The sequence below is a fragment of the Saccharomycopsis crataegensis genome (genome assembly GCF_037102585.1).
Source record: "Saccharomycopsis crataegensis DNA, jcf7180000000072, whole genome shotgun sequence".
Lineage (NCBI taxonomy): Eukaryota > Fungi > Ascomycota > Saccharomycetes > Ascoideales > Saccharomycopsidaceae > Saccharomycopsis > Saccharomycopsis crataegensis.
This window is the reverse complement of record NW_027043819.1, coordinates 30449-48230: the sequence shown is the minus strand read 5'-3', so window position 1 is coordinate 48230 and position 17782 is coordinate 30449. Positions and strand designations below refer to the sequence as shown.

The window sequence follows — 17782 nt, the reverse complement described above, 5'->3', positions numbered from 1 at the left end:
TTTGTCAATTAAACCTTTCGTAGGAATATATTTTTATTAGCATTTATTCCATTTAGTTGCCAAAGCTCGTGCAAATCAAATCAAGATATTCTTTCATCCTCACTTCTTCTATTAAACAAATAAAAAAGAAAACTGACGCAAAACCCACAAAAATTAAAGAGAAAAGAAGAAAAGTAATTTGAAGAAATAGTTTTTTTAGTTATTGCCAAAGCTTTCAAAAATAGTTGAGCAGGATCGCCTCTTATTTCTTCTCTTTGAAATCTGAATGGCCAGTAGCTTTCATGTGTGTAAGTAACGCTGACTCTCCAACAATTGTAGTTCCGCATTGCTCACACACTACTGAGATATTTGTCATATCAGTAACATATCCATCCTTATTCAATTGGCCACCGATCTTTTTGGCATTTCGTGAAACTTCATTTCCAAGAGCAGAACCTCTTCTAAAAACGCCAATGTGGCTATCATGCCCTTCCGATGGAGAAACAGGATCTTTTTCAGTGTAAACCAAGGCATCATAATGTACACCGCTATAATACAAAACCACAAAGTTCGCTTCCTTATCCCCAGTATTGGTTGGAATGAATGAGTCAACTCTTCCAGTCTTCACATCCACTGAATCAATAGCGATACTGAAATGGTTTGCAAATATTTCTAGCTCTATCGCACCTCCCCATGCGTCAGTGGTAGTGATCCATTCTATATATTCTTTCGGGGGCCTACCAAGATATGCTTTAGTGTACTTTGTTGGATTCTCTAGCAAAACTTCAGCAACTATCAGACGAAGGGAAATAACGTGGTCGGCATCTCCAAATAATACATACGATATAGCATGGAACATACAGGAGTTATCGTCTGACATCCTTCTCATCACACAATACCCATTGCCAATTTTTTCGTAGTATGTTTTTGAAGACCCGCTGGTTGCTTCTGATTTTTGCTTTTTTGAAATCGAATCCATGGTATGTATTCCTGAGCGTTTCTTTGTTTCTGTGGGGCGAGGCTTTGAATTGCTTGTACTTGATGCCGCCACTGGATTTGAAGCAGATTTATTGATGTCAGATAACCATACCTGCTCACCACTTCTGAATCCCAATTGCTCCAAAGTAGTTTCTATATTCAAGATCACATCGACATTTTTTTTGGGATAATCATGCTGAAGCACCACTGAGCCAGTATTTATCAAATAGTCCAAATCCTTATCGTTAAAAGCTGACTGTATCGCACCAAGAAGCACTGGCAACGGCTTCTGGGGGTCTGCAGACACCACTTTGGAAGATCCTTGAAAGTTGCATTTAAGACGTATTGGCATTTGGCAAATTGTTTCTTTGTGTGCTTTTACATATATATATATCTATATTAACGTAGAATAATTTGCATCTATAGTGAATGAGGTCTCCTTTTTGGCAGCCCAAAACAAAAAAAAAGGAACACATACACCATCATAACGGGTCGATCCATGTCTCACCATGTGATCACAATCACGTGATCATGTTTTTTCCTATTTTCTTTTCTTCAAATCCTCCAATAAGCAACAAGTTGTTTCTAAGAGGAACTAGTTACCATCACAAAACAACATCAACACTCTGTTAACGCTAAAATATGGTATGTATGTTGCTGATACAGTTGATGATTCCAGCTGCTCAAGCATTTATTGTCTGCTTTTTTTCGCTCGACCTAGTCTGTCACTAACCCCATCTTCTTCTATAGTCTGGTGGTTTCTATCCTTACCCAAAGGTATGTTCTGTTTAGAATCTGAAGTATTGTATACTTATTAATATTGCCAATAAGACAAATGTTATTATGGATCCCATTTTTTTTTCGTTGTTTTCACTATTTACTTGTTACTAACGATATATTTAGCACGTCTGGACCCCAACTGGTGGTTGGTGGTTTACCCCAAAGAATGCCAAAACTAATGCTGTTGTTATTACCACTGCTTTTGTTGCCACTCTTTTGATATCATACAAGGCAGCTAAGCCAATGGAGTTTGACCCGCAATTAGAACACAGTGAAGAAACCATTGCCAAATGGAACAATGCCGTTAAGAAATAAAGATAATTAATTCCATTCAGAATCAAATCGTTTAGGGATGTAGCAGGGAATCGTCATCATTCGGTATTTTGTCTTTTTTTTCTTCTTCTTTGTGCCTGTCCCTATCTTACAATTATTCACATTCATATATCACTGCACTTTTTGCCTTGAAGCACTTCACCATGATATTTTCATTCTTTTTTTCTTCTTTTTTTTGCATGTATATTATAATAATAATCATCTCGTATTCAGGTTAGTTGAAAATATTTGGCTTGTAGGAACTAAAAAATTGTGGACAAATAGGTTCAAATTTAGAGATTACAATGATTTAGCTAATGATATTTGGATTTCCTGGCGGCATTTTAGTTATATCTAAATATATAGAGATGGAGGGGGGAAAACTGCGTTTAAAAAAAAAAAAAAAAAAAAGGAATCATACACATACATCAGTGAAGATGATATATCAGTGCGTGATTATATTATATATATTCTAAAATGCAGAGATTCATTGATCAATTTGAACCAGTTCTGTTATCATCACTTCTAAATTGCAAATCCCAATTTCAAACATCCCAAATAGTTGATTCTCAAAATTCCCTCGTTGCCTCATCGTTCACGGCTCACTGCAATTCTAATCATCATGTCCATGCAATATATAATTCTTCTGTAATATTTAAACAGTACTTGATAGCGAAAATTGTGTTTGTGGTTGGCACTTCGGGAAAAGAAATTTTAGATTCCAGCTCTTTTGTGATAATCTTTGATAACTTTTACAACTTGACATTATTCAAATCACTGGAATCATGCAGTTCTGAATTAACACATTTTGGAACCCAATTAAAAATTGCATTATCAAAGCATTTTCCAAATAATACTGAAGGTGAAATTATTAACTTATTGCGCTCAAACTTCTTCTATTTTGGTCTGGATATTATCACTGGCTATAACTCCTTGATTAACACCTTGAGAACTTTGCCCCATTTCTTGATCAATCATCAAGAACGACATTCAAATGCTTTCAAGTTGGCCGGCACCAGCAAATCTTTGGTAGTAATTGATTCACTTTCGATTTTCAACATCATGGAGGAAACCCATCATTCCATAGGAGAAGAATCCCTTGATAGTTTTCTTTCCCTGGCCTCACAAGAGCATTCGCCGGTCAATCTGACAATTATAAGTGACAATTCAAAATTTGAAGCCATGATGAGAAGCATCAGGTATCTACAAGAATCGCTACTTTTTAATTCCTCATTCCTCACTACAAGTTTCCGAAAGCAGGCAGAAGATATTAGATCCATTGAGTTCGGGAGATTAAATAATGCAATTCACAGGAACTTTTATACATATAATTCTGATAATAAGAGCCGTGATAAAATAAGAAATGAATTGGGGATGGACGATAAAATTAAGCTGGTAATTAGCGATAGAATTTTCAGTGGATTGGGAGATTTTAGTAGTGTGGTGCTTTTACAATCTTGAAAGGTCCTGATAGGTCACAAATCTCTTAGTTTGGTTGATGTAAACTAATTCGCTATCATTCAGTCCTTTCTTGGAAATTGTGATAAGGACATATCCATATGCTTTTATTAACTAAGAATATTCTGGAATTTGTAGAATAGTCTGGCCGCAAAATGATTGTTATGACTTTGAGCTTTAAGAAAAGAATAGGAATAAAATATAGCACCCTTATAATAACAACCAGTACAGGGGCAATAGTGCAATTTATCAAAAATTATTAGTATTTTAACATTAGTTATTAATCAGCGATGAGGATCTGCCAAAGATAAGTTGGATTAGCAACATAAGAAAAATTGTTCTTAAAGGGAGTTCCGTGTTATCTATTGTGATTTATGTCTGTTATCAACACTACAGCTCCTAGTATTTTGAAATTTCATATTTTATTTTGAAACAGTAATAAATATTTGTAATTACCAAACCCTTGTTGAAACAGACGGGATATTGCATTTAGAAAATCAAACAAAGAAAAAAAAATTGTTATTCTCCGACAAACCAAATTAATCAATAAACACCTTCAAAGCATGTGCATTCACAGACCAATCGCTTCAATCAGAATCATAAAATGTATTATTAAAGCTCAGTCTTTGGCATAGCTTCCTTAACGGCACTAGTAGGTGTGCTTGGTTTTCTTTGGCTCAATTCATTAACTGCCTCTGTGACTTTAGCACCAGAAGCACCGATTTTCTCTTTAATAGCTTCGGTCTTTGGGGCAATCCTTGGTTTTGATTCTGGGACTGGTGAATGAGCTGGGGTAGCTGCAGAGACAGGAGCAGCATCCTTGGTATGTTTGGCCTTAGTGGATTGTTTAACATTGGTAACGACCTTGTTCGCCAATTCCAACAAGGCGGCTTCGTCATCCGATTTACAAGATAACCATTTAGCTTCGTCATCTCCACCACTGGCAGCAATGAAGGTGCCATTTTCTTCGCAGAAATACTTGGAAATAAATTTCTTTTTCAACTCAAGCGAATTTTTCAAATCTTCTGAAGATTCGGTAGACTTAATCTTGGAGAAGAGGATATTCAAAGCATAAGTCAAAATCAAGTACAAATGTTCACTGAAAATGATTACCGCTAACAATGACCACGTTTCAATAGAAACTGCAGATTTTTCAAACATACTCAAATTGAATCCATCGATTCTTTCAAGAATCACATCAGAATTGCTATACATAGCGGTGATAGCAGGGGCAATGATTGATGAAACCCATACCAATAGTCCCATGAATTGGTTCCATGGATAAATAGAGTTGGTACGAGTAGGGATTGGACGCTTGTTTTCAAGGAAAATCTTAGTGATGTCACCAAAAAACTGAATAACATTGACAATCAAACAAATGAATGGGGCAATGGTCCAGCATTGAGAAAAGAAAATCAAATAGCCGAATTGGATAACCATTTGCTTTATGTCATCATTCACATCGTATGTATCGAGCTCATAAACTTGCTTTCTAACCTGAAAAAGATATTCTTCTTCATCATTCTTATCATTATAATCATAAAAGATTTTTTCCTTTTTGGAATTACTTATGATTTCAGTGGTAAATCTCATGGCGAACGGTAAGAAATATTCAAGGAAAAACCCAATGATTTGGTTAGTGACCATTGCGAAAAAAAATTGACCATTCATTCTTTGAGGATTGATCTTAATGAAATGGTTCTTTCTAATTGGGAAATCTGGATGAACTTTGTCCAAAAAGAAAAACTCAATCTTCTCCAAATACTGGTTGATGATATGGCCCGCCGGGAAATACACAAATGAAGTGATGATCAAAGCCATGTATGAAGTGAGGAAACTAATCATAAATAATTTTTCATTCATAGAGTTTTCCAAACTCAACATGGTTTTGTGGTTCTCCCAACCAACAAATTTTGATGCGATAGCTTTGTAAATCAAAGTGTAAATTGGTACAAAGACCGATAGCATAACCGTTGGGACTAAAGCGAGAATAGACTTCAAAGGACCATCATATAGCTCGGTGATAAAGATTTCAACAAAAAAACAAATTAGTTGCCATGTAATCAAGATAGCCGCAAAAAGAATAATAATTGGAACAAATGTCACTTTCTTCAAATATCTCTTATATGAAGGATAATATTTAAAATTCTTAAGATTCCCGAAACTAGCATAATTGACAACAGTCGTGCTTGGTTTGAAGTCTAGATTGCTAACTTGAGAAACCGAGGAAGAGTCGACATTTCTATTATTCCACTTTAAAGAATAGTTTTTTTCCTTGTTATACCAAGCTTGGATGAAAAAAATTGACCAAATTAAATTCAAGAAAGTATAAGGGAGACTGAACTTTTGTTTATCGAAAAAGATGAAATTGGCTAAACCAACAATTGCTGGGAATATCAACCATTTAAGGTAAGTATCGAGAAACACAAAGTACAATGCGATTTTAGAACCATATTGGTTCTTAATAGTTTCAATGTCATTGTCTTCGATCTTGAAAGTTTTAATCCATTTAGCAATCAATGCCTTATTCGCAGCAACATCATGAATAGGTTGAATCAGCCCAACAAAATCCCATTGACCGATTCTAGGCTTAATTCCCAAACCGCCATGATCTTTGTCATTAACTAAGTAACTGTAGATTATACGTAATCTGTCAGCTTCATCAATTTCAAAGTCCTCATCAAATAAATCGTTATTAATACCATATAAATAATCATTAATTTCAGAGTTCTTCAAAATCTTGACCCATTGTGCTTTCTTCAATTTGACGAGCAAAATAACCTCATTTACACCAGAACCTGGACGAATTTGAGCAAGAAATCCCCCATTGATGAGTGTGTTCAACAAGTTCTGTAAGTCAAGATTGGCGGCCTTAGTCGGGGTGTCCTTGGCATGATCAAATGTGTAGAGCGAAGAGATCACGAAATCTGGCTTAAGAGACCCAATGCTATAACTGGTGTCAATTACTTTCTCCATTGCGAAAATTGGACAAAAATGATTAAAGAGCTGAATAGGAATGCGACAGAGCTGTCAAAAATATTGGCAACTTATTAAAAAACAAGAAAAAAAACAGTGATGCTCTCTAAAAGAGCAATAACATGAAATTATGTATCGGGGCTTATAACCATTACTGATTTTCTTTTCCAACATGTGCACTGTTCTAAGAAATTAACCCATTGGCATTGGTTATTTACTATATCTCAATATATAGTTTATCATGTGCGAATATTCTGTTCTATTGATAACTTATTTCCAGGAGTTCTTAAAAAAAATGGGCCTTTTTAATTGATATAAGCGGCTGTAGAATTGTAAAAAAGGTCATATAATTCTGAGTTCATGGAGATGAAATCCAGGGCCTGGATAGGGAAATTGCCACCACATCTACATAGTGCTGTTGTGATTATGGTCGATCTGGAATATATTTGTCTTAATAATTGTTTAGAGTGTGCCTCCCATCAGTTACATCATATTTGCAGATTTAGTTCAGTTGTTTGGCACAATACGAAAAAAATAAATATAATTAATTGAAAAGGATAAATAAATTCATTTATCAATAAACATGAAAGATATAGCTTCTTTTCCTCTCTGAAATGATGTTAACGATTGTGGCCAGCCTCCAGAAAATCAATTGGTTGAATTGCAAGCATGTGTTTTATATTTTCCTCAGACAAAATTCCCCAGCATGTAGGTTTTTTTTTTGTTTGTTAAATTATCAAAAAAAAAATAGTGAAAGTATCTCTTATTAATTAATCAAGAAAATCTCGCACAATCTTTGAGTTTTGGTGAAAAGCTTAATGTTTCCTGCGCAGTTCTTCTAGAGGGACATATCTGTAGTAGAAACACCACAACTTTATTATTCAATGTATTAAAAAGTTTGTGATTAAATATGGTGCCTAAAAATTGATAAATATAACACGGATTGAGTAATTTATTCTTATTACTTTGGAAATCAAAAACTTAGCAACAGAGAAATGAGAGAGAGAGAGAGGGGGGGGGAAGAACGAAATTAATAAAAAAAGTGAATACTATTGAGAAGACTGGGTAGTTTTCTTAAAAATAGGATAGAAAACATGTTTCTATTAGACACCACACGAAAAATTGTTAGCTATGTGTCAGTCACAGACCCCCCCCTCCCTCCCCAGCATATCTCGATGACCAAGGGCTCCACAACTTTTGTAGCTTTTGACGATTAATAGTCACTATTATCATGTATATAGAATAATCAAGACTCACAACCAAATTCCTGTTTATATATTATTAAACGCTTACATTTGCTTTATACTTAGTATTAATATTACATTAATATCTGTAAACCGACATTTAGTTCTCCGTCTAATCCAATCATGAATCCTGAAACTATTCCAACCTCCAATGGAGCTATTAGCTAGTCAGCTCCAATTGTAACTCACCACGAAGCCAACGACAACCCTGGATTCGTCATAATCAAAATTACAGAAAACTATCAAGACTTTTCCGATAGACACCGAATTTTACTTGGTTGATGAACCAGATCATAACGAATAGCTGAGGTTATTAGATCTTTTCTTCACCCACAGAAAGAAACCAAAGAATATACATTTATAGAGAATAATAAGCGCTTCTATTCTCAAGCAAAAAGCTGAAAGAGAATCAGATAATGTTAAACTTTGATAGACATTTTGTTCAATAGGTTTATATGGTATGGGATGAGTTAGGCTCCACAGATTTTCATTTATTGAGAAAGTTTATTTCAGTCCTTCAAGAGCCATAGTAGTATATTTGTAATATTAACTTGATTTTTTTATTAAAATAATTTATAAGGAATAACATGGGGAATAAGATAAGGAATAAGATAGGGAATAAGATAAGGATCCGTTAAGAAGTAATTGATTAGGTAATGAATGAACAATACTGGTGGTGATATATGTTACAATATTGTCTTAGTTTATTCCTGGATAATTATACCATCTAAATAGCGATATCGTGCTAACCCACTCTCTAATCCTTTATGAAAAAAAAAAAAAATTATCCCAAACATTTGAAGAAATAAATAAATATTACTAATGAAAAAATAGTTGAAGTCTTATGCTGCTGTGATGAATGGAACTTTCTAATCTTTTTTTTTTTTTTTTCCGTACGGTTTGTTCTTCCATTCTATTGCAATTTACATATCCATAGAAGAATTACATCTATGTTTAATGAAATGTGTATTCTATTTTATTCGCTACATATCCCCAAATAAATTCTAATCTAATTGTCTTGGGCAGTGGTGATTAACGTACAAACCAGGCTATCCTCTCATCATCCTCCAAAATAAACCTGGCCCTTTTGGCAATACCATTCAATATCCACAACCATTTGTGAACCTGCCCAATACTTTCATCCTGAATACCTTCAAGCAAACCTGGTAATGCGACTGCACTGTAGCCATTATCTCTGTCAACAGCATAGACAGCATGTCTAAACCATTTTCTATTGTGTAGACCACCATAATGCAAAAATGAACGCTCCAAGTACTTTAAGATCTTGTTAGATCTTTCAATACGCCTTGCGAATTGTGATTTCATAATGATTGCCCATGGATTGAAACGGGAATAGTGTTCGTCGTAATATTTGTAATCTGCGACTTCTTTGGCAAAACGTTCTTGGAAACGAATGGATGCGGAAATAAGCTTTGCAATAGATTCTTGAGCCAAAGTGATAGCTTTTTCCATGCTCGATGGTCCATATGATTCACCGTCAGTTTGGTACTCCTTCCAAGACTTAAAGTTGTCAGATAAAATTTCCGCCAACTCCGCAAATTCTTCACTATCAAAAGATTCATCAGGCATACTAGTCAATACATTGTCATACCATTCGGCTGGAATCTTGGCAGCAGTTTCATTGAAATGTAAGGAAAATTCAATAGCATTTTCTACCGCTCCAAATTGCACAGCCTTGTTATCAGCTAATTGCAATACCACAGACCCAAAGAACTTGGCCATCGTGTTATGATAAACAAAACCTGGATCACCAAACGTAGACATCCAATAGTAGGAGTCATAGTTTGAATGGTAGTGATATATTGGATCTTTTGGACCCGGTTCAAATACAACATTCATGGATGTGATTCCCAAGTGTTCCATGAAAACTGTGAAATCAGATCCACTACCCAACATACCAATCTTCGGAGCCCATGAGTAAAAATGGTCATACAAAGTCATAGAGGTGTTGCCTGGGTATTGAACCTGCTTGGCACACATGTCTAAAACTCCATTAAGTAATGGAGAAGCCTCAAGGTTAAGTTGAGTTCCAGCAACAGCATCGTCAAGGTTCAAGTAAGCCACCACATCTTTTTGGAGCTGTTTATGATAGAGTTCACCAAATTCAGTTGAGCCAAGTAGAGCATATTCTTCACCATCCCAGGAAGCAAATCTTATGGTTCTAAGAGGTTTCCAGCCATATTTGGTTTTAAGTTCGTTGAGGGCACGGATAACTTCGAGAGTGACTGCAGAACCAGAATTTGGATCCCCAGCACCACCTTTGATCCAAGCATCTCTGTGATTACCGAGCAAAATCACTTGATCTTTTAAGAAACCTTCGATTTCACCATAGATGTTATGTATCTTACGAACCTTGTAATCCTGCTCATTATAAATGTTAATCTCATAACCTGGAACTGGGCCAACATTGTAAGTGACCCCTGGCAAGCCACCTTCCCAACCTTCAAACTTTGTGCCGTGTCCATTAAGAGTCTTCAATATTGGCTGAATTTCTGCATAACTGATTGGCAAGGAAGGAATTTTTGGAATGCTTCCATGTGGATCAACCCTATCAACATCATCACCTTTTGATGGCCAACCTGGGGTAGTTGGGTCACCAGGAATCTGGGATAAGAATTGAACAGATCCTCTTTGAATAGACGATGGGTTCCTTGCTGGACCATCTGGATAAGCCGCATATCCATTATCAACGGTAATATCTCCATCATCCGAAGGTTCAGAATAAATCAAAACTCCAACGGCACCAGCTTCTTGGGCAAATTTGACTTTCAAACCCCTAAAAAGACCTCCGTATCTAACAATGGCAATTTTTCCAGATACTTCGATGCCATTATCCTTTAATTTTTGGAAATCTTCACGAGTCCCATAATTTGCGTAAATATATTCAGCTGTGACATTTCCCGAAGCAGAATAGCCATGGAAAGCAGGAACCAATCCAGGACCAGTAGTGGTCGGGTCTTGTTCAAGCTCATCTTCCTTAAGGGTTGGATGGTAAATGACAGTGGAATTACTAAGCAACTTGAGGGAATTGTCGACAGGATAATTCAAGTAAATATCAAAATCTTCAATTTCAACATGGGAGAGACCAAACTCTTCATATTTAGATGCTTGCCAATGCACTAATTCCAAATTAGTACCTGCCAAATGAGAGGCCTTGGTGAATTCCCTGGACCAGTTGGATGCCAAATTAGACGAATTGAGGAAATTAAAATAGACCTGAGTTATTTCAGAAAGAGATGAGGTACTCTCGTAGAGTACTGAAGCGCTATAGTTTCCATAAATGAATGAGATGACGTTATAAACCAGAAAAACATAGTATATTATGAGTAGCCCCCACTTTGAAGTCCTAACAATAGGACTCTGCTTTCTTGCGGGAGCAGCACCCTTCCTTTGCTGAGAATGGAAAAGGGGAAGTTTCTCCTTCAGTCCCAACACAAATTCAGAATTTTGATGAGACATTGTTCTGCAAAGATACTGATTTGCAATAGTTTGTGGCTGGTGATGACGATAATTGAAGCGGCATGTTTATCATGGTAGAAAATGGAAATGCCTCTTCCCCCTGAACAATGCACCATAACTACAAAGTAATTATTAAAATATTACATAACCATTCATCACGTGATAGTATCCTCCTTTTTCCTTCCAGAACCTTCTTCTCCTCCTGCTGCTGCTGCTGCTGCTGCTGCTACTGCTTGTGCCAAACAACTTTAACGTTCGTCCTTCTGACACGTGAGTTTGCTCTGAAATTTTTTTATTTTCTTTTCTCGCCCACCGCCTTTATAAACATATTCGTTTTCGGATTGAAAATTGGATATATTTTGCAGCGTTTATCAAACCATCGCACAATTAGTCACCTTCCCACATTCTGTGTCTCACACTCAGTATATTTGTAATTGAAAAAAACTAAACCCGCCTTCCTCAACTCAATTAATTTGATCTAAAAAAAAGAAATCCACACCGCAATCATGAGTGACGCCCAAACTTCCACCACCACTACCATTTCCGCCTCACCAGTGCCAAATAACGAAGATATCGTCTTAGAAACCAGATTGTATCTCGGTAATGTCGACTTCAACGTCACACAAGAAGAACTTATCGAACAATTCAAAGATTTCAAGATTGAAAAGGTTGATATCCCAAAGAGAACTGTCAGCGGCGGCCGTAAATTCGCCTTGGGGTTTGCCTTCATCAATTTAGACGACGCTGACAAATTGGACCAATTCATTGAAAAATACAACAAGACTAGCTTCAAAGATAGAATTATCACTGTGAGAAGAGCTACAGCCCCAGTGGCGAAAGAAGACAAGCCAAAGCGTACGGCGGTGAAGAATAAGAAAAACTCCAAGGCTGCGAACAAGAAAGAAGACGTCAAGAACACTTCAGAAGAGACCACCACAACCGCTGATGAAAAGAAGAAATCTGAAGAGAAACCAAGCAAAAAGACTTCCAAAAAGCCACAACAAGCTAAGCCAAGAATCCCACTTTCTGAAGGGACTCCATCCACCACTACTGTCTACATAACGAACATTGACTTCAACTTGGACACCAAGAAATTGTCCGACTACTTGAAAAATGAAACCTCCTATAAACCAACCTGGGTTCATGTTCCAACCCAAAAGATCCCAAGCTACTTACTCCGTTCCCTTAAGAAGAAGGATGTTCCAATCAGATACAAGTCTCGTGGTTTTGCCTTTGTTAGATTTAATACAGAAGCTGAACAGTTGAATTTCATTGAAGAATTCAATGGTAAGAAAATCAATGACAGAGAAATCACTGCTAAACCTGCTATTGATATGCCAGAAACTGAAGCCAAAGAAAACGAAGAAGAAACCCCTGAAGAAAAATAAATTGATTAGCTGCTCATATTAAATATTCAGTAACTTCTCCGCTCAAAGAAAGTGAGGAGAGCCTGTTTGATGAATTCGCTTCTTTTTTACTCTCTTCTGCTTTCTCTCTCTCTCTCTTCCCCCCTAGCTTTACTTATTTTTATACTTTAATAATTTCTTTATGTGATGTTTATGAATTTTGCGGGTAGGTTCAATAAAAAATATTTTCTCTCCATAATATATATAAAAATAATAATAATAATAATAAGATCTATAAATAATTGAAGACTATAAATGTGATACGTCTCACATATGAGAGAGCAAAAAAGATAATCTTCCCCTACAGTTACTTATGCAGATGACACTTGCGTCTTGTCGCAGGCCCATTTTTCTGGTGAGAAATACACACATTGACATTTTCTGTAAATCACGAACGAAATTCTAATTGATCTACAACAACGGATATCCAAACATCATTTCAGCGCCAATTCCAAGCAATTTAGGGGAATAAAGACAGGAAATCTTAACCAAAAAATACTATCATAATTTAGACCGTCGTTTTATAGTAACTACATTACCTGAAACTTAATCAACTTGAAGCTCAATCAAATAAAAAAAAAAATAAATAAAAAAAAATAGATTGATCAAAACATATGGAATGTCTACTATTTTTGCGAAACATTCAAAGGAGAATAATAGTTCTTCAAGAGTCAAAAAGCTGAGCTCCACCGGTAATAACAATACTCACAGCTCTTTCGCGTCGACAAACGAGTACCTGACTTGGAATGTCGATGCCACTCTAGAGAATTTTACAAAGTATGGAGACTTACCCCCTTTACTATCGCCAACCTTGCCCTCGTGGACCAAGAATGATCGGGAATCTTCAAGGGAACTAGGTAACACTTCTAAATCGCATTCCAAATCTTATTCGCGAACTCATTCTCATGGCCCCTCGAGTCTTACTATTAATGGGGGAGGGGGAGATAATGATGATGATTTCGATATTCCAAAACTAATGCTTTCTCCTACACTTCCGGGAATTTTTGAGGAACCAGTAGAATATCGCAGGGATGAAGGACCGCATCATTGGATTGTCAAACTGAATAATAAACAACTATCTTTTAAGTTATGTTTATTCATGAAACCAAGATTGCTTCGGCAGATCGAAAGAAATGCAAAAATTAAGCTAGCACCAGCCCCTGTGCTAAATAAGAAGAAAATATTGAGCGGAGATAAAAGAAAGAATGCAGAAACATTCTTTAGCGATCTGGATGATGATCAAGGAAATAAAGAATCCAGAGTGAAAGAGAAAGAGAAAGGTAGAGAAAGAGAAAGAGAAAGGGAAAGAGAAAAAGAAAAAGAGAGAGAGAGAGAGAGAGAGAGAGAAAGAAAAGGAGAGAGAAAGGGAGAGAGAAAGAGAAAGAAAAGAAAAGTTAAAAAGAGATCGTGGATTAGACAAAGAAAAGGAGAGAACTAGAGAACGTGGTAGCGAAAGAGAAGAAAAAGAACGCTCTGTTAGCAGAAATCTTTCCCCTGCACGTTCGTTACGCTCTCCGGTACCCTCATTACCAACCAAAAATAACCAAAAACTGCCAGATGCCAGAATATTTTCGCGGCTTAAAACCACACTACAGTCGAAAAAGAGGAGTTTCAACGAGCTTGCCACGGCAAAGAAACATGAAGCAGACAAGCTTATTAAAGAGGCTCCTCGTAATCGAACACTACATACTATTACTGTTGTGGAGTCTCTATTATTATTCATGCTGGCATTCATTTATGATGACCAAATTAGAAGTGTCGATGATATTGCTCCAAATGATCGACAATGGTCCAGTCTTATCCCTTATATCGGAGTTCTAATTTCTAAGCTTGAGAGTAGTCTTACTTCTAGCTCATCATCATCATCTAATTTGAACCCATTGCTAGGCCTTGCTTACCAGCTTAAATCGTCGATAAATCATCACATAAAAGCCACGCAACTTCGCCGTACAGCGCAACATACGCGTCGAAAGGAAGAAATCGAAGCTTTGAAGAAACGCAGAGAAGCAACAACAGAGGATGAAGTGGAATTGGGTGAAATTAACTCAAAATTTATCGAAATGTACTATCCCAAAGCTATTCGTGCGTACGAAGATTTGGAATCAGCATTCCTCAAAGGCGAAAATTACTTGAGTTATAGCAAGCTTGATGCCAGCTTACCAAGGACATACGCCTTGAGTAACAAATTTCAGACCGGTTATTTCAGTTCTTCAACTACTAATACCTCGATAATGGAATATTTTGATAGCCAAAATAATGCGGTTCTCCAAGATATCAAAGATGCTGCTAGCAGTAACAACACTAAAGTTTCAAGTAAGATAGACAGCTTATTTATGAAGCTAGAGCGAGATAAGATCTCTACTAAGTCATTTTATTTGCCGTTCAATCCGTATCTTGATTCGCAGCAGGTGGTGGCCTACGGCTACTCGGTAGCGAAAGAATGGTGCGAAAAGTATGATGTCAGCTATAATTGGAAATTGTGAGTCTCATAATGCATGATAGTTAATTAATTTTACAATTTTGACTGGATTTTCATCTTATCCTATGCGGAAACTTTTTGCAATTGTTGACTTTATCAGTGGTTTTGTATGACGTAATAAATTTATTGGCCATTTATATTTTATTTTATTTATTCTCTCATTTTTTTTCTTATTATTTTATATTATTGTGTTTTTAGATGTATAAGATGTAGTATAATTCTTCAAAATTGATTTTATGTTCGGGATTTAATAGTGTGAAGGCAAATAATAAATAATTTTTTTTATAACCAGGATAAGCATGAATAGTAACTCTTATTCATCAATCAGAAACCAGTATAATTCACCTTTCTGAAAACCAGAAACCTCGCAGAATAGATTTTCTCAGCAGTTAGCTTTTTTCATTCTAACTCTTATCGGGATATCTATCTCCCAACGGTTATCTTTAGGCGAACAGCTCGCCAATCTTTTTTTTTTTTTTTGCCAAATTTTTCAAGTGTGTTGTACCCCCCTTTGGCAACGAAATAAATAACAACTACGGGATGATATCTCTCTTTTAATTGCAAATTATAGTGTCAATGTCATGTTGCCAGGTAGAACGTGTTTCTTCCTGCTTTCTTCCAGTGGCACTAATGTTTTTTCCCGCCTAAAAAACTTTTTGGGCGATAACCATGCTTCTCTGGTTACTCCTACCGTACACTGAAGTACCGCTCGGTCCCAGAGTATGTTAGCGGAAGGGTTCAGATTCTCACCAACAGCAAATAAATATGGGACCTTTTCCTTCCATTCCCACTTTCTCGTCATTGAAAAAATTTTCTTTTCTTTTCCCCTTGTTACTAACCCTCCTCCTAAATCCTTACTGACCCACTATAATTCTGTCCTATTTTGCGTGTGTGTGTGTCTGCCGCCAATTTTTCTTGCTGATAACAAATTGACATAATCTTATCTGTACCAAACACCCAAACAAACCCAAACATGCAATCGCACCCACTCCAACACCACGTATCCCAACGTTTCAAGTACCGTCAACAATTCGTGTTTGACCATGAAGAGGACCTGTCCATCACCCCCCATGAAAATCCCATCTCGTTGCACTTTGGTTGCCCTCATGATGGGTTCTTCCCAGTCGATTCCATCTCTCTAAACGTCGTCAATGAACCTTTCCAAACCTACAGGGATCCCCAATCGGAAATGTGCCAAGTCACTATCCCTAGAGCCAGGAGCCATCCTGACCAGGTTGACATTGCTGAAGCCTTTCAATACGGTGGTGATTATGGGATGGACCAATTCCAGGCGGTCCTCAAGGAAATTGTTTCCAAAAGCCATCTTCCAGGGTTTAATGACTGGGATTTTGTGGTGTCCTTTGGCACTGGTGATGCCGTTTACAAAGTATTTGATTTGTTTCTTGATCCTAACGATTCGGTACTTGTCGAACAATACACTTTTGTCCCAACTCTTAGCAGCATCACTTGCTTTGGCGCCAATTTAGTGCCTCTAGAAATGAATTTCTATGGAGATGGTATCGACCTCGATTATCTTACAAACCTTCTTGAGAACTGGGAAGCCCTTCATCCAGATAAAAAGTTCCCAAAATGTTTGTATACCATTCCCTCTGGTCAAAATCCAACTGGTACCACTCAAACCCTTGCTACCAGGGAAAAAATTTATGAACTCAGTTGCAAGTACGATATTATTATTATTGAAGATGATCCATACGGCTACCTTTCTCTCGCTCCATACAATGCGCCAAACCCATTTGATTCAACCCTTGACACCAGTACTTATTTTGAAAAATATGTTCCTCAAAGCTACATAGAATTAGATACTCAGGGTAGAGTGGTTCGTCTTGAGAGTTTCTCCAAGGTTTGTTCTCCTGGTCTTCGCTTAGGGATGATCATTACCAACTCTATGTTCATTGAAAAAATCAAGCTCTTCATCGCCATTTCATCAAAACAGCCTTCCGGTGCTTCTGAAGCGATTTTCTACTCTATCTACAAACATTTTGGTGGGTTCGAAGGCTGGTGCCGCTGGCTTATCAAGTTGTCGCACGAATACACCGCCAGAAAACAAGCGCTTATGAGTCAAATTTCAGCTTCTACTCTTTGCAAATCAGGGAAGCTTCATGTTTTGGAGCCAAGTCATGGAATGTTCCTTACTATTGAGTTCAAGTTCAAATCAGGGACCAATGTTCCTAAGGCTCTCAATGAATTAGAAAAAATCGGATTAGAACAAGGCGTTTTGTTTGTCTTGGGATCGAGATTGAGTTTTGAGGATGAAGGAAAGCAAAAGGCAAGCTTTGTTAGATTGGCACTTAGCCCAGGCAAAGACATAGAAGAATTGTCAATTGCCGGCAAAAGATTTATTGATACTTGCCAAATTTATTTCGCAAGGCACGAAAAAGATCAATAGAATATCTAATTGTATTATTTTTTTGTTTCCCTTTATTTTTATTTCTTTGCTTCCAGTTTTATCCCTTCATTATTTACTTTAGATGTGCAACATACACTGTATAAATTTTGCCCTATATCTATATATATCTTGCATCTTAAGAAGACATGGTCTTTGTAATGAATGAAAAATAGATATTTGAAATGATTGATACTCAGAATATGGACTGGGGAGCTAAAATTCAAATAGGCGGAAATTCAAAATTCGATAACCTTTGAGTGTATCTGTAATAAATGAAAAGGAA

The 17782-nt window shown here is 36.7% G+C and overlaps 9 protein-coding genes across 9 annotated transcripts; 6 read left to right on the top strand and 3 right to left on the bottom strand. All coding sequences in view use genetic code 12, as the record gives it.

Moving 5' to 3' along the window:
- Positions 1-241: 241 nt before the first annotated feature.
- OTU1 (ubiquitin-specific protease OTU1) lies at positions 242-1309 on the bottom strand (the record flags this gene model as incomplete). Its single annotated transcript, XM_064993623.1, has 1 exon — positions 242-1309. The coding sequence occupies one exon, from the start codon at positions 1307-1309 to the stop codon at positions 242-244; it is 1068 nt and encodes a 355-aa protein (XP_064849695.1).
- Positions 1310-1599: 290 nt separating this feature from the next.
- DASC09_000190 (uncharacterized protein) lies at positions 1600-2052 on the top strand (the record flags this gene model as incomplete). Its single annotated transcript, XM_064993622.1, has 3 exons — positions 1600-1602; positions 1708-1734; positions 1861-2052. 3 exons carry the CDS (start codon positions 1600-1602, stop codon positions 2050-2052), a joined length of 222 nt encoding a protein of 73 aa, XP_064849694.1.
- A 474-nt stretch (positions 2053-2526) lies between these two features.
- Positions 2527-3510, top strand: DASC09_000180 (uncharacterized protein; the record flags this gene model as incomplete). The annotated part of the gene is made up of 1 exon (XM_064993621.1): positions 2527-3510. One exon carries the CDS (start codon positions 2527-2529, stop codon positions 3508-3510), a length of 984 nt encoding a protein of 327 aa, XP_064849693.1.
- Positions 3511-4119: 609 nt separating this feature from the next.
- Positions 4120-6483, bottom strand: IST2 (Ist2p; the record flags this gene model as incomplete). The annotated part of the gene is made up of 1 exon (XM_064993620.1): positions 4120-6483. The coding sequence occupies one exon, from the start codon at positions 6481-6483 to the stop codon at positions 4120-4122; it is 2364 nt and encodes a 787-aa protein (XP_064849692.1).
- A 2276-nt stretch (positions 6484-8759) lies between these two features.
- DASC09_000160 (M28 family metallopeptidase) lies at positions 8760-11207 on the bottom strand (the record flags this gene model as incomplete). The annotated part of the gene is made up of 1 exon (XM_064993619.1): positions 8760-11207. One exon carries the CDS (start codon positions 11205-11207, stop codon positions 8760-8762), a length of 2448 nt encoding a protein of 815 aa, XP_064849691.1.
- Positions 11208-11713: 506 nt separating this feature from the next.
- On the top strand, positions 11714-12595 carry DASC09_000150 (uncharacterized protein; the record flags this gene model as incomplete). The annotated part of the gene is made up of 1 exon (XM_064993618.1): positions 11714-12595. The coding sequence occupies one exon, from the start codon at positions 11714-11716 to the stop codon at positions 12593-12595; it is 882 nt and encodes a 293-aa protein (XP_064849690.1).
- Positions 12596-13232: 637 nt separating this feature from the next.
- On the top strand, positions 13233-14051 carry DASC09_000140 (uncharacterized protein; the record flags this gene model as incomplete). The annotated part of the gene is made up of 1 exon (XM_064993617.1): positions 13233-14051. The coding sequence occupies one exon, from the start codon at positions 13233-13235 to the stop codon at positions 14049-14051; it is 819 nt and encodes a 272-aa protein (XP_064849689.1).
- A 283-nt stretch (positions 14052-14334) lies between these two features.
- DASC09_000130 (uncharacterized protein) lies at positions 14335-15096 on the top strand (the record flags this gene model as incomplete). Its single annotated transcript, XM_064993616.1, has 1 exon — positions 14335-15096. The coding sequence occupies one exon, from the start codon at positions 14335-14337 to the stop codon at positions 15094-15096; it is 762 nt and encodes a 253-aa protein (XP_064849688.1).
- A 969-nt stretch (positions 15097-16065) lies between these two features.
- Positions 16066-17499, top strand: ARO9 (aromatic-amino-acid:2-oxoglutarate transaminase; the record flags this gene model as incomplete). The annotated part of the gene is made up of 1 exon (XM_064993615.1): positions 16066-17499. One exon carries the CDS (start codon positions 16066-16068, stop codon positions 17497-17499), a length of 1434 nt encoding a protein of 477 aa, XP_064849687.1.
- Positions 17500-17782: the final 283 nt, after the last annotated feature.